General features: G+C 38.5%; 2 protein-coding genes across 3 annotated transcripts; both read left to right on the forward strand.

The window, feature by feature from the left end:
• Positions 1 to 6,914: 6,914 nt before the first annotated feature.
• On the forward strand, positions 6,915 to 10,215 carry LOC147488545 (uncharacterized). Of its 2 annotated transcripts, none has more exons than XM_086574488.1 (3): positions 6,915 to 7,071; positions 8,232 to 9,233; positions 9,514 to 10,215. In XM_086574488.1, the coding sequence occupies exons 1-3, from the start codon at positions 7,052 to 7,054 to the stop codon at positions 9,518 to 9,520; spliced, it is 1,029 nt and encodes a 342-aa protein (XP_086430614.1). In that variant the 5' UTR covers positions 6,915 to 7,051; the 3' UTR covers positions 9,521 to 10,215. The 2 variants fall into 2 exon arrangements, with proteins under 2 accessions (XP_086430614.1, XP_086430615.1); XM_086574489.1 differs by lacking the exon at positions 6,915 to 7,071 and adding an exon at positions 7,685 to 7,848.
• Positions 9,881 to 10,215, forward strand: LOC147488546 (uncharacterized). The gene has a single exon (XM_086574490.1). It carries the CDS (start codon positions 9,881 to 9,883, stop codon positions 10,055 to 10,057), a length of 177 nt encoding a protein of 58 aa, XP_086430616.1. The 3' UTR covers positions 10,058 to 10,215.
• Positions 10,216 to 16,181: the final 5,966 nt, after the last annotated feature.

Genomic DNA, 16,181 nt, shown 5'->3' on the forward strand with positions numbered 1-16,181 from the left:
GTGGAAACATACTTAGAAATAGTATACTGAGCATACTTACTAGGAAGACGCATACTGGCAGGTGGACGTTCAAGTTTGTGGAGGGCAATAGGAACATCGAGGTCAGATGGAAGGGCAATAGGATCCACGCACCGCGATGGGAAGAGGGGGGAGGCAGCGGAGCGATTGAACTTTTGGCCTCAAACTCGAATTGAGTCGAAGGTATTGGCCAGCCAGCCCCTGAAAGGCCATCGGTGGAGCAGTTGCGCTCCATCGCTGGAACTTGAACATCGAGGAGCGCAGGTCCCGCTTCGAAGAAACCATCGGTGGGGCGTAGGTCGTGCTCCATCACCTGGAACTCGAACATCAAGGGAGCGCGTGTCGCACTCAGTAAGGCCATTTATAGGAGCGGGTCGCGCTCCGTCTTCATGAGCTCCCTCATTTACACCAAGATCATATCCAACAACACCAGATGGCAGAACACAATCCTCAAATGGTTCAGAGGACATCTTCCCATCTGAAGAGTAAAACGGGACATCTTCAAAAAAAGTAACATCAGCACAGACAAATGATTTGCGCAGATGAGGACTATAACACTTGTACCCTTTCTGTGTGCGTGAATACCCAAGGAAAACATACTTAATAGCACGAGGGTCTAACTTATCACGACCCGGCTGAAGATTATGAACAAAGCAGACACAACCAAAAATCCGAGGGGGAAGATGGAAAGAAGGTTGACTAGGAAAAAGAACAGAGTGTGGTGTTTTTCCCCTAACACTGAAGAGGGCATACGATTAATCAAGTATGTGGCAGTAAGGACTGCCTCTACCTAATAAAACTTTGGGAGATTTGTTTGAAACATTAAGCATCAGGCGACTTCAAGAATGGGTCTGTTCTTTCTCTCAGCAACCCCATTTTGTTGAGGTGTATCCACACAGGAGGTTTGATGTGTAATGTCATGGTCATCTAAAAAACTCTGGAATATTGTAGAGGTATAGTCTTTGGCATTATCAGTTCGAAAAATATGCATGTGTGTAGAATACCTATTAGTAATCTCAACATAGAATTTTTGAAAAGCAGAGAATACTTGAGAACGATTTTCCATAATATATACCCAACAAACACGAGAGAAATCATCTATAAATGTAATAAAATATTTGGCGCCAAAAAGGCTAGTGGTTCTACAAGGACCCCAGACATTTGAATGGACTAACTGAAAGGGAGCACTAGAACATTTATTTAACCTATTTTTGTAAGTAGCACGACGATGTTTAGCTAACTCACAAACCTCACAACTTAAAGACTGAATACTAGAAGAAATACTGGGAACTAAACTTCGAAACTAGCTAGAGGAAGATGACCAAGACGCCTATGCCACCGAGCGGAGAGATCGAGACGCGGAAAGCCTCGCTTCGTGAGAGTGCCCATAATCATCTTGAAAGTAATAGATGCCCCCGCTCATACCCCCACCAACTTGTATCTTTGTCTGTAGATCCTGAAACACAACATGAGTGGAAGAAAACATGATATTACAGTGAAGAGATTGGATGAGATGATGAACAGACAATAGATTAAAGGGGAAATTTTGAATAAGCAAGATAGAGACAAGTGATATATTACGAGTTAACTAAATAGTACCCCAACCAAGAATACTAGCCTTAGCCCCATTTGCTAATGTGACATATGATGGTGTGTGAGTATACTCAAGATTAGAAAATAACTGGGGATTACCTGTCATATAATCAGAAGCTCCTGAGTCAATAACCCAAGAGTTGTTACCACTTGTATGAAGACATGTTTTACCTGAATCGGCTAGGGTCGCAGTGGGGTGGTCGGACAAACTCAATGATTTGGGAATAGCTTATATCCGCTTCATCAGGGCTGCAAAGTCTTCTTGAACTCGTTGAAAATCAGTCACTTTCTGATAAACTACTGTGGAATTGTTGGCTTTGTGCAAAGGTGGGCATCCTGTTATATCCCAACAAAAATCAGAACTATGATTTGTGCGTCCACAATGTTCACAAGGATCAAAACTTCCAATACTACGACCACGGCCACTCCCTTGGTTACAACCACCCCCACGGCCACGACCCCCTCTACCTCCATTGCCACGACCAAAGGAGGGGTTGTTATTGCTGCTTGGAGGGATCAATAAAGTCGCACTGTCATTGTGCCTTGGAGGAGGTGCAGTAATATGAGACAAACGAGAGTAAGCCTTAGACAGAGTAGGGAGCTTAGATTCAGCTTGAACTTGGGCTTTCACATTAGCAAACTCGGGACGTAGCCCAGATAGGAATTTGGAGACTCGAAATTCCTCTCTTTGTTTCTTCAACTGATTTATGTCTATAGTAAGTGGGTGATATATATTCAGTTCTTCCCACTTGCTACGAAGAGAATTGTAATATTCAAAGATAGACATATCTCCTTGAGTGAGATCAAAGATGTTCTCATACAACTGAAAGATACAAGAAGTATTCTGAGATTGAGAGTATGATTCTTATAGATACTCCCAAATCTCCTTCGAGGTTTTAAAAAACCGCACAGTATTACAAACATCTTTCTCTATAGTATTCCATAGGAAATTCTTAACCAAGGCGTCATCTTTCGTCCAGGTTGTCTTTCCTTTATCATCTGGGGGATCTGTCAGATGATTTTCCTTACCTTTTCCAGTAAGATCAACAGTAACTGCCTCTGCCCATTGAAGGTAATTGACAACACCCTCCAATTTGACAGAGGTCATACTAACAGAGAAAACAGACGTATTACCGAATTCATCGGATTTTGGAACAACATCAGTCATTGTAAAGAGAAGGAAAACTCACTTGATGGAAATAATACAAAACTGCGAGACAAAGTACTACGAGCGCGTGCGCGTTTCGAAGATGCTTTAACTGATTGCGATCCGCGCCTGTACGTAGAGAGTGAGAAATACAGCGAGATGACGATACCACGCCTTCGCCTTATGAAAACCTGACGTACTCCTCTTTATCAATACAGAGAGATTGCGAAAGCGAAACAATACTAAGACAGCAACTAATACTAAAACTGGAACCTTGAAACTGAGGATCTCTCTCCTAACATTCTCTAAACAGAGTCGACTCCTGATACCATGTTATTTATGCTAGGAGATACATATGGTGGTTAAAGTGATTGAGTGTGTAGAAGAAAAAGAAGAAGAAAGGATGGAGGCAAGAAGAAGATAGGGTTTTGAGTATATGTTACTCTAACCTACAATTGATATATTTATATTGGATGACCAGAATAGTAACTACTTAACTAAGGTACGGTCTCACATTTATAGAATGTGTGAGACCGACACTACATACTTCAACAACTAGTAAAGATCCGTCGAGAGCTTTTGGTAGCATTTGCAAATAATGGTTCTTCTTCAAGCGGCTTCACTGAAAAACTGAGGACTTGGCTAGTTTGATCAGCTGGCTGTGTAGAACAGAAAGATGGGCTTGGAAAGAGGCTTTGAACAAGTTGCAGAAATGAAGTTAGAATAATTGATTATTTTTCCTTAATTTTGGTGATTATTTGTCATTGTACTTAACGCAGGTCGATCTGTTTAGATCACATGTGGATCACGTATGATTATATATTACACATAAATAGTTCAAGAGAACGACTGGGGTTGCACTACTATGGCAGAGTGAAAAAATAAATAAAATAATAGACATTCTTAAAAATGTGAGATAATAACCTCGCTCACAACTACGAATTTCATGTGAACTGTGCAATAATCAAACATCACTCATGGTCTCGTTCACTGTTCACAACAACGAATTGACCTATGCAATGTTATAATTTATGACCAAAATACTCTTATTCGTTCCACACACCATTTCTAAACCCTTAATATTTCTAGAGTCCTGTTATTGACGGACCCATTTTGTGTTGGGTAGACCCCGACTCAATTTGGGGTCTGTACTTCTGTTAGGGCACTACCCTTGGTCCTATACACCCCCCACCCATTCAGCAAAAACGGATAAACCGGTTCTAACCAGTTACCACCCTTCGTACCAGTCTCCTTCATCTCCAACCTTTGTGAGAGGTTGAGTTTAGGACTTTCGCCCGACTTTTTTCCATATGAGTATTTTGATTGAGTCTGTTGTCTCTCACGACACGAAACTCTTGGCTAATTCCTGCATCAGGCAAGGAATTTCGGGTATAACCTCCTCTTCTAGCAATGCGATCTGCAACTGTATTAGAATTCGTTCCTTGTGCTTGCTCTGTTAATTTTTTTCGGTATCACCACTAATGTGCAAAGCTTCACTCCCTTTTTCGGCCAACCATTCACTGACTTAGATTTATTAAGTACTTTTTTGATAATAATATAAGGACAATTATCCTCAAAGTAAATTTTGGTTAACATTACACCAAATTCTCTTCCTTTGTATTCCCCTCAATTTTTATATTTATAACTGAAGTTTTACTTTTTATTCATATCTAGGATAAGATGTTTGGTTTCTGTCGATTCTCTCAAACCAAAGATAATACTCAAATTCTTTATATCACTTACTGCAATGCGAGGTATGTTTTAGTTTTCTGTACTGATTCATTTATCTCTATTGTTTAAGGGGCACACTGATTGACAATCTCAGATTTAACACATGACAAGGAGGAAGTATTATTTATTGGGACACTGCCTCGTGGAAGAGAATTGGGTCAAAGCAAGTTGTCCGAGATCCTATCTCCACGTTCAATGTTTCCAGTGATGGAGAATTCCTCGTAGTGTAAGTCTATTAGTTTTTCATTCCCACGTCCTGATTTACTTGATCGCGGTTTCTTTATTTTTTAAATTATTATGTTCTGTTGTTTCAATCTAATCCTTGAGCAATTGCTACTTGCGTTTGGTAGGGACAAATTGTCTTGATAAAAATGGTTTTAATATACTATCACTTATCTTAAATCTGTCCGAGTAATGACAAGATGGTGAAGTTTTGAATGTCCAGCCACCCTGATACAACTCTCCTTTACCTGGCATGGGATAGTTCAAAGGAGAATTTTTACGCCCTTGATACTGAATTATCTTGAAAGCATTCTATTTGACCATCTCTTTTGTTCCTCCAACATGCAGTGGGACAATTCAAGGCAACATATAGGTTGTGAACTCCAGTATGCGGGTGCATACCGTTATAAAAAGGGTACACCTTGGGAACATATAGGTTGTGAACTTCAACATGAAGAAGTTGTAAACATGAAAAATAATCTGGAGGTTGTTGAGATCGTCAGCACAGCATAAGACCATTAAGTTGTTGTTAGAAGTATCGGATTTTGTCATCGTTTCTAGATTGGTGGAATATTCATTCCCTCTCTCACCCATCATCGTACCCAGCCCCTGTTTCATTAGCTTCACATAGCTTTTACTAGGGTCAAGCCTTGTGAACATTTCGTCACTAAAAACATCTGAACTTGCTCGATATAGAGACCATGTCCACTCGGCGTACTTGACTATCCCAGTAATGAAGATGAAGATTGTTGGGTCAATTGAGTGAATTACACGGCGTAATTTCCTGGTTGCCCAGAGAAACTTATTTTTGGGATTTCTAGAACTTACATCGATTGGAAGTTTGGAACACATACAATTTGATCAAAATTACAATTGGAAAACACATACAACTAAAAAAAATATAATTACCCTAATTGAAAAACACAAACAAAAACTTGATTTTATTACATGGGATAATTATTACATTGTTCCTCAATTTAATTACTTCAAACAACTATTTTTTTTTTATTTTTTTTTTTAAAAAATTATTTTAAAATGTTCTCCATCATTAAGTGGTGGAAGAATTTTGATTTTTGAGGGTTGGGAGAAAGAGTGAGTAAATGGGTTGAGCTTTGAGAGTTGGAGGGAAAAAATCTTGGATTTTGAAGAGGTGTATGATGATGGTGGTGGAAAGAGGGCAAGGGCAATAGTTTAAGGATTAAGAATGAGGCAGAAAAAGAAGAAAAATGTTAAATAGGTTGGCTCCAGGTTATTTATATTTAGTTGGGGGTGCCTAACACATTACGATATTTTTAGTAAATGACAAATTTGTAAAATAATTTTTTTTTTTGGTCTGCCCAATACAAAATGGGTCACAAATCATAATATTGTTTGGAAGTTGAAAGTGTAAAAAAGCAGGCTTAGGGCATCTCCAATGGAGAGTGTAAAGCGTATAATGTGTCCTTTTATTATTTTGCAAAAACTCCTTCCAATGGAAAACCGTATACAATAGCTATTAGTTGTTAAAATTTGGTGGAAATTCCCCTTTCTTGTGTTATTAGAATAAAAACCTAGTAGCTTTAAATGTCGTTTGTGGGTTTTTAAGTCAAACTTCAACAGATGTGGGAAGTTAAAATATTTCATTTCCCTGACCGTCGCTATTGTTTTCAAATTTTTGAAATACGGACGATAGTTGAAGTGACGACAAATTTTACTTTTGCAAACTTGCAACGGTTAAGAATACATTATTTCCACACCACCATTGGAAGAGCCATGAGGTGTATCTTTATTACTTTAAAAATAAGAGTGTAAAATCCTAGTGGCGCCTATATGGAACCTATGTGGAGGTGGAGATTTACACTCTCCATTGGAGATGCCCTTAGAAAATTGTATTTCCTTTGATTATTGCAATCACTCTATTGGAAAAACCTACTACCCGAAGAAAAACCTTTCTTGTGGCGTGGAAGAAAAACCTAGTACGAAATGGGCAAAAGTGGCGTGGGAAATTGTAATCCCTAATCAAAACGGACATTCAGGAGGACAAGATTTTTATGGGTGATAAAGAATACATATAAACCATGGAAGAGGTGGCCGAATACACCTTAATTACATTAACAATGCATTGTCATCATCATGGTCTCGTTCTATTATTAAATGTCTACTCTGCTTCAAAGAGTGGATCTGGGTTCCGAACCGTGGGCTTTGAATTTGGGCCCAATATATATTTGACGGCTGAAATTCTGGAAATTTGAGTCTTTTATTACTCTTCCCAAACTTGTTCCGCACTTCCGCCCGCTACAAATCCATAGTTGCCTACTAACAAGTGTGGCACTCTATTTTTTTCAATTGCACCAATTGCACATGCAACTACTTCACTCGAGGTACCACTTTTTCTGTTTCATTTCATCTTTTTGCAATTTAATGTTTAATTGGACTTTATTATGGTTAAGGTTTGTAGTAGTAGTACATTAGCCACTATATTTATACAAAAATAAACGGACATCATTTTGTGTAAATGCATTTAGCTTTTAAGATTGTGAGATTTTTGGTTAGGGTTTTCCAATTCTTAATATATCAATTTCACTGTTACTCTCGTAAAGAAATGCTTGCATTGGGAGTTGAGTTCGTAATGTGAGTTAAAAGGTCTATAGTTAAGTTTTTTTTTTTCTGATCTTTCACATCACTCTATTTGTTTTGTCTCCAAGAGGGTACAGCTGTATAGGTTAGGTTTTCTATCACTTATCAGGGACACATTATGTTTACCCTCTGCTAATCTCTTGTTTTCACTACTAAAATGAAAAGGGTGGTGTGAAGTACAAGAGCGAACACAAACGTCTAAGCCAATAATAACCACAAATACACAAAACCAAAACATTGTTTAATAAGAAACAAAATTTAATCACAACCACTGAAAGAGGTACATAACCTGGAATCAATCAAACCACGACTGAAAAATGCGGAGGAGAGGGAAGAGAGAGAACTTACTACGTGGTATCTGCTAGGTTTTCCGCGAGTTGTGGCGATTGTGAGAATGAATACAGGTTTATGTTTTTCTTCGATAACACTTGAGCGCTGGGGTTTTACAGGATAGATAGTCGGAGATGAGTTTAAGTGCCCTTTGGGGGCAAGACTCAACACTTGCTGCTCTCTTCTCAATGGTCATTTTCGTCCTGAACTTTCTTCGCTGTGAAAGCATTTCATATTATTTTTTTAGAGATCATAATTGATTTCGTCAAATTATTTAGCTGTTTGTTACTTAGTTTTAGATACTGTTCCTTTAGTCCTATATATTTGGACCTTAAAGCATTTTAACCTACTGTTAGGGTCTCTGAACCAAATCCTATTTGCAACTCTCTTTCTTATTTGTATTCTCTCTCTTATTCATGTCAGTGCTTTATCAAAATAAAATAAAATCATGTTGGTGCATGCACGTCTCATTGGCCAGAGTGATATGTGAATTATATTTCAATGTCTTTAGTTGCAACTTTTAATGTGTAATAGCTATCTTATAATTCCTGTTTTCTGAAACTGTCATTTGCAGTCAAGCAGTTCGTGACCCTGTTATGATCCGCAGATTAGACCCAGTTGTCATCAAAAGAATGACACTGTCAGCAAAGAACTATGTTTGCATCAGCCAATTTGAAATGTTTCACCAAACCACAGCGGCACCATTAGCCCAGAAATGCTGTGGGGTTGGCCTGATCAGGATGTGCTCCACTGCTGCCTCAGTAGTGACATCATCAATAGGCTCACCCATACTTTCAGCCTCCTCATCTGTGGTGGTCACAAGCCAGCTCACCCACTTTAATGCCCCACAAAAGTCGGAGGAGTGGTTTGCTCTTCGCAAAAACAAGCTGACAACAAGCACCTTTAGCACGGCTTTGGGATTTTGGAAAGGGAATCGTCGTAATGAGCTTTGGCAGGAGAAGGTATTTGCACCAGTTGGTGATTCCATTGCTATTGCCTCCAGGTCTGCCGTGGATTGGGGAGTGCTCAATGAGACTGCAGCAATAGAGCGGTACAAGAACATCACTGGTCGAGATGTGAGCTCCTTAGGGTTCGCCATCCATGCGGAACCAAAGTTTGATTGGGTTGGGGCCTCTCCTGATGGGCTGGTTGGGGACTGCCCAGGTGGCGGTATATTAGAGGTGAAGTGTCCATATAACAAGGGCAAACCTGAGCTTGGTCTTCCCTGGTCAGCTGCACCTTTTTATTATATGCCTCAAGTGCAGGGTCAGATGGAGATCTTGGGTAGAGAATGGGTTGATTTATATTGTTGGACTCCTAATGGGAGCAACATTTTCCATGTTTGTCGGGACCAAGGATACTGGGATCTGATAAGTGGAATATTGCGTGAATTTTGGTGGGATAATGTTGTCCCAGCAAGGAAACTTGTGTTGCTGGGGAGGGAAGAGGATGCAAGGCTCTACAAGCCAACGCCTACACACAAGCAAACAGGGTTGGCAATTGTAAAAAGCATGCAATTGGCAACTCAGGCAAAGTTGATTTGCAGAGAAGTTGCAGGTCGTGTTGACTTTTGCAGGTAATGATTCGACAAAAGGGTGTGTAAGTTTTATCTTGGTCGTTTCATGGTTTTCCCAAATCAATACTTAATTCTTTGTATGTCTGCAGTTCTACACTGGTCGTAAGGATTCATTGTATGGTTAAAATTTCAAATCCATGGAATTGAATTAGATTGTTCCATTCCTTTGTTCTCCTAAAATAGTGACTCGGGCAACAATTATATGTCTATTGTGTCTATATCTTGTTCATTGGTTTCTGATGATACTTACGTTCTGATTAGAATTTCACTGTCGATGCAGGTCCTAAAGTTGAATTTTTGTTCACCAAGCCTTCAGAACCTGGCTAAGAATTGAAAGACGGTCTCCTTTTGCCATTATAAACAACGGTCAGAAAGACAGAGAAACAGTTGGCAGGTGTCTTTTCTCCAAATTAAGCAATATATCTCCAACGTATTCCTACCTTTTAGACAGAGAGAAAACAGTTACAGCTCTTACTTATTTAGGACAAAAGTCAGTTGAAGGTAACCATTATGACAAGTTTTCAAAGATGCTCCTTCATCCATCCTATAAAGGAAACACCAAATTTAGAACAGGACACAGGAACTCTATCCAGGAAATGTATAAGCTGGGAGATTTACATATCAGCTAGAAAGAAATTCAAAGAACAATGAATGGTGGTTTATCATGGGCTGATCAATGGGATTACAACACTCCCGACCCTCCACCAACGCAGAACGAAGATGAAAAGAAAGAAAAGGACGAGGCAAGCAAGAACAAGTCCGGGGCAAAGAAAATGAGCTTGAAATGGTTTAAAGGGCTTCGCAAGAAATCTAATAATAAATAGTCGCTTCTTTTTTCCTTTTTTCTTTCACCTTTCTCCTCTGTAATGATGTAATCCCCATCTCATGCAAAAAAAATGGCGGGTGTCTCATTTTTTTTTTCTGTATATCCAACATTTGAATGCAAGTTAAAGACTACATACAAATTCATTTTTTGAACTATTGATCTATTTGTTATAGTTTATTGAACATAAACAAATTCATCAGTGCCTTCCCGTTGAATGATGCATCTAGTGTCAAAAAATGTAACAAGTATATATGATCTAGGGTACACTAGTTTTAATTTTGGGTAATTGCCTGAATCGGCTATAATAAATACGCATTGTTCTCCAACCGGCCATGCTATTCAATTTTGACCAATTCAACGGGTTTTTTACCCTTTTGCCCTTCTGTACCACACTCTCTCCTCCTGCCACACTCTCTCTCCTCTTGTACTTCTGATGCTGACATGCACAGTCATATCTATCCATTAGATTCTCTTAGCGATACGTACCAGCGATTAATGACCGTTGGATTTCAACCCAGCAAAAATGAAAACGGACTTTAGTTATTGTGGGATCACGAACTAGCAACTTATGGATCTACTATCAGCAACTTTTACATTGTTTTTGTAATTCAAAGACGAGACTATTTATCTCGTTTTTTGTGCCAACCTCAAAAAGTTTTCCCAAAACTCCAAAGTTACACTTTTTCTCTCGGGTTCTTTTTGATCTTCTACTCTATTTTTCTCCTTTTCGATTTTTCTAAGGATTGTGATGGATGAAAAGAACTCAAACCTTGATAATGGTTAGTTTTGATGTTTGTTTAGTTGTCTTTAGTGTTGGTTTGTTTCTATGTAGATTTCGGTTTGCTTCTTTGTAGTTTTACGTAGAAGTGTGAGTGTTTTTTTTATAGGTTTCCATGGTGGTTTACCATTTCCAAGTTAATTTTGTTGTCATAGTTATGGTATTTATACAAGGGTTATACAATGTCATAAATGTAAAACAATAAATGAAAGAACTTTACTGTCGTTTTATTAAAAGCTCATACTTTTTATTGTGCTGACTTTGTATTTTTTCAGGTTCATTTGATATGCTTATTTATTATGATGGCGAGATGAAATCTGACAAGCATGGTGTGATGAAGCATCTAGGGGATGAGGTGAAATTGAGAGTGTTTGATGTGGATACTCCTTTTGAAGGATATATTCATGTGTCTTGTTGAAGCTGTGTCATCACGCATAAGATTGGGTTTTTCTGTTAGGTATTTGATGAACAAGTCCCTTTGTAGAATCGATGAAGAAACCGACTACTTGAACATGATTAAGAAGCAGAAAAAGACTCCAACGAAAGCAATGAAAGTTTGGGTTATCAATGAAGCAATCGTCATCACACCATGTGGTATGGGAGCAGGACAAATTAGAAGATCAAGTCCTAGACAACCTACTGTGAAGAACAAAAAAGTTCGTACTGAGCTGTTTAAAACAGATAGTGTTACTCCTAGAAAAGGTGGTGGACAACCAAGAGTGGAGAATAAACCGATTTGTAGTGAGCTATTTAAACAATAAATGGTTAGAAGTGCAAGTCCTGAATCAAGTTATGGAATTCCTAGTACGAAGAAGAAACAAGTTTGTAGTGAGGCATTTAAACCTTCTCTGCTGCCAAAGAGTGCTTGTCCTGGATCAAGTGGTGGAGAACATTGTATTAAGAAGAAACTCAATGAAGAAATTCCAATTACTGATTATCCAAGAAAACAATCTTTTTTTATAGAAAAAGTGCTAGCTCGACAAAAATATTCTTTCAATCAATTTAAACTTATGGATAAACCAATAGGTAAACCACTAATTTTATTTTAGTTCTTCTTAGTTCCAGTAAATGGTTTGGTTGCTGACGGTTATAAACGCTGTGTTTCCCAGACAGTCCGCTAGAACAACCTTCAACTGCAACTCGTCAATTGCAAGTATGGAAAATGAAAATGTCGTTGAAAATGTCCCACACAAAATTGGAGACGTTCAAAAGGTCATGGCAGGTGAGGGATGGGGAACAAGTAGTACACACCTGAATATGTTAGTTACGCATAAATGTCCGTTCAATTACTCACATTTAGTAACCATTTTAGATTTGTTCCCAAAGGGGAAGCTCAAGTGCAGTTGGTAGTTGCAAATCAATAGAAAAAGGATACCTCTTCCAATTGTCATTGAAGGTGAGCAAAGATAAAACATTACAGGGATAATTATAGTTTGAGTCACCGATAGTCCGTGCACTAATGGTTGACCTATTATAATGCGAGAGGATGATCCCAATCGGTATTGAAGATGCCGATCAACCGACTATGAAGAGTTTGATTCTTAAAATCCATATGGAGATACAGCTGACATTCCTAAAGAATACATAATTGCCATTCAAAATGAAGATGAAGTTCAAATACTAAATGATTTAATTGATACAGCTGACATTCCTAAAGAAAACATAATCAGCAGTTCTCGAAGTAATGAGGAGGTTGAATTTCAAAATGAATATGAAGATGAAGTTCAAATACTAAATGATTTAGTTGATACAGCTGACATTCCTCAAGAAAACATAATCAGCAGTTCTCGAAGTAATGAGGATGTTGAATTTCAAAATGAATATGAAGATGCTGCTACGGGTGAAGTTGTGGTAGTTGAAGATGATGAAGATGATCAAGTTGAAGAATTCGATCGTGATGATGGCGATATATGGTCGACTCCAAATCGAAGTCAAGAGTATTTGTGGGGGGACACACCTATGACAGTTGTGAATGATGGCGATAAGGAAGGTGAGATTGATTTCGAATTGGAAGGAATGGTTGATGCTAGGGTTATTGGTGCTAAATATCTGAATTCTGAAGACCTACGTTAAGGATATGATCCTTTGTGTGGTTTTCATAGTCCAAAAACCACTACGAACCAAAGTGAGGTTGTAAATCCTTGTAATGAGGGGTTGATATTTGTTCAAAGACTCACGCCACTCGAGATGATCTTGTGAAAGACATGAAATCTTATGCAATTGCACACATGTTTGATTTATGTCGTTGCAATACTACCTCCCAAAAGTTGGTAATCAAGTGTAAGGCAACTAACTGTCCATTTCATTTGTATGCAAAACCTGCAACTGGGTCTGATATGTGGGTGGTTATAACTTTTAGAGATGCACACACTTGTGCACAAGATAAGGATGTTTCTAAAAGTTCACAAGCAGACGCAAAGGGGGTTTTAGAAATTGTTATGTCCAAGCTTAAGGACAATGAAGAACTGACTGCAAAGAACCTTCAGTTGGAGGTGAAACAGTCACAACTAACTGATGTGACATATAAAGTTGCGTGGAGGGCCAGAAAAATTGTGTTAGAAAAGGTTAGAGTACTATTGTAACTGTCAGCAACTATGAGGATAACTAGTAGTAATATATAACGTCTTAGTACAATTCTATGTTTAGGGTATACTATATGCAACGAATTATTCTTTATAATATGCTATGAAGAACATGTATCATCCTTTCGATTAACGTGTATCTGTCATGGCGTGTAACTATTAGGCATATGTAACCTGAGCTGGTGTATTTTGTTTCGATGTAGATAAGGGGGGCACTTCATAAAATTATACCGTGATGCCCGCCAGTTTATTTTAAAGAACTGAAGAAAAATGATCCAGATTGCCACACTGATATAATAACAACAAGCGAGCACAGGTTTGAGCGTTTGTTTGTGAGTTATGGCATAATTGTTCGTGCCTACAGAAAGTGTCTACGTCCGTTGATTATGATCAATGGAACTTTCATGAAGGGCAGATACAAGTCTGTCATCCTAACTGCTCTTTCTATTGATGGAGATAGTCATTGCTTTCCAATTGTAGTTGGTGTAGTCCCAAAAGAGAATAATGAACATTGGGATTGGTTTCTTCAAAAACTCAGAGATGTTGTAGTTGGTCCTACAGATAAGTTTATTCTATTATCAGATAGGCATACAAGCATTCTCCAGGCAGTGCCAAAAATTCTTCCAAATGCGTACCATTGCTTTTGTGCACAACATATCTCCAACAATGTTAGCAAAGAAGACACCAAAGGGAGAGTTAAGGCCACTGCAGAAATTTATGATAAAGCTGACTTTGTGAGAATCATGTGTCGCATTTGGTGTAGTGATAGTAAAGGTTACGCAAAAATAATAAAGATTCCGAAGGAACAGTGGTCATTTGCCTATGCTGAAATGAGAAGGTATGGAATTTGTTATACAAATCATATCGAGAGTTGGAATAAGATGATTATGCCTGAGCGAGCTATGCAAATTACATCTCTACTAAATGGTATTCGAATGAACATTATGAGGCACTTTTATGACTATCGGGTCATGGCTTCGAAGCTGAAGACAAAACTGACGAAATCAGCTGAGGATGTAATCATTTCCTCTCGTTATGTTAGTCGGCCATTCACTACAATAAGGGCTAGTGAGTACGTATACTCGATTACCAGCGTAGGGCACACGGATACAGTTGACTTACTAAAAAAATGTTGTACATATGGTTTTTTTCAACAAGTTGGTATTCCTTGCAGCCATGCAATGAAGGCCATTGATGATGGTCGGTTTTGTGTATATGACTTTTGCCTATCGTGCTACTCAAAGGAAACGAAGATGGATACGTATCAAGAGAATTGGACACCGATGAAGGGCAAAGAACAGTGGCATTGGGAAAGTTACAACATCATGGTTCGTCCTCCCACATATGAGGCAATGCCTGGCAGACCCCAAAAGAAGAGGAGACGTTCTAAAGGAGAGGGTGTGCCAGTGCAAAGGAGAAGGTGCAGCCGTTGTGTTGCCTTGGACACAACAGAGCAACCTGCCCTAATACGACATATGATGCTGCTTGGATTAACTTTTCAGCTTGGGTTCCGGCTGATTTTACCAATGAAGATAGCATTTGAGTTAACCATCAACGACGAATATAAGTACTATCAGCAACTAATCTTGTAATGTTATTTGGATTTTCTTGGGCCTTTCAATGAATATGTAAGTTATTTGGGAATCAATGTAATGGTATTTTATACTTGCAGGTGTTCTATCTATTGAAGTTATCAATATGTAGGGAAAAAAAAAACAAATACTATAAAATTAAGGGTTAAAATTAACGCTACAATTGAAACACTTAGGATTGTATCTTGAAAATTAGAGACGCTATCTAGGGCCGTTATCTAAACAAACCAATCGAAGTTCAAACCCCTTCAAAATAATGTTATTTGGATTTTCTTTTGCCTTTCAATGACTATGTAAGTTATGTGGGAATCAATGTAATGGTATTTTGTTGTTTATACTTGCAGGTGCTTTGTCTATTGAAGTTATCAATATGTAAGGTAGGTAGCAAAAAAACAAATACTATAAAAAAATACTATAAAATTAACGCCTCAATTGAAACAGTTAGGTTTGTAACTTGAAAATTATCTAAACAAATACTAATTTAAGGTGTTTTGTCTATTGTTTAGATACGTTATCTTAACAAACAAACCACTGACTTCAAAATATTATGTTTATCATAACGGAGCACTGCTAAATTAGACACATAAGTTCCAAAATAATAATGAAATAATAACAAACATCTGAAAATGAGAGCATTTCGATGTCCCCTAGTTCTTATCTTCACTATGTTTCTCTTCTTTGGTCGACAAACCCATCTTCAAATCTTTACCTTTGTTGTTTTCTGCATCCCCGCAAATGTACACTGCTTCCACCTGTTTCATCATGATTCACTTCATCTGGTTCCATGTTGAGTTGGTCCTCAGTAGCAACTTCTGCATCCTCCTTCACTTGCTCAATTCCAACTATTGCATCTGCTTCACTCTGTTGGCATTGGTTAGCCTCCACTTGGACCAACTCAGTAGCAGGTCCAACAGCCTCCTTAGTAGCAGGTTCAACATCCTCCTCAACAGCAGGTTCAACATCCTCTTTAGTAGCAGGTTCAATATCCTCCACAACAACAGGTTCAACATCCTCCTTCTCACATACAGCCTCCTTAGTAGCAGGTTCAACATCCTCCTCAGCAGCAGGTTCAACATCCTCCTTCTCACATACAGCTGCATCTGCTTCACTTTGTGGGCATTGCTCCATCCCCACTTGGTTCAGAGTAGCAGGTTCAACATCTTTGTCTAC

The sequence above is a fragment of the Coptis chinensis genome, chromosome 7 (genome assembly GCF_015680905.1).
Source record: "Coptis chinensis isolate HL-2020 chromosome 7, ASM1568090v1, whole genome shotgun sequence".
In the NCBI taxonomy this organism is placed as follows: domain Eukaryota; kingdom Viridiplantae; phylum Streptophyta; class Magnoliopsida; order Ranunculales; family Ranunculaceae; genus Coptis; species Coptis chinensis.

Coding starts and splice junctions, on each gene's coding strand:
- LOC147488545 (XM_086574488.1), top strand. CDS start 7,052: ATGCAACTACTTCACTCGAG. Junction 7,072..8,231: donor ATGCAACTACTTCACTCGAG/GTACCACTTTTT, acceptor TGTCATTTGCAG/TCAAGCAGTTCGTGACCCTG.
- LOC147488546 (XM_086574490.1), top strand. CDS start 9,881: ATGAATGGTGGTTTATCATGGGCTGATCAATGGGATTACAACACTCCC.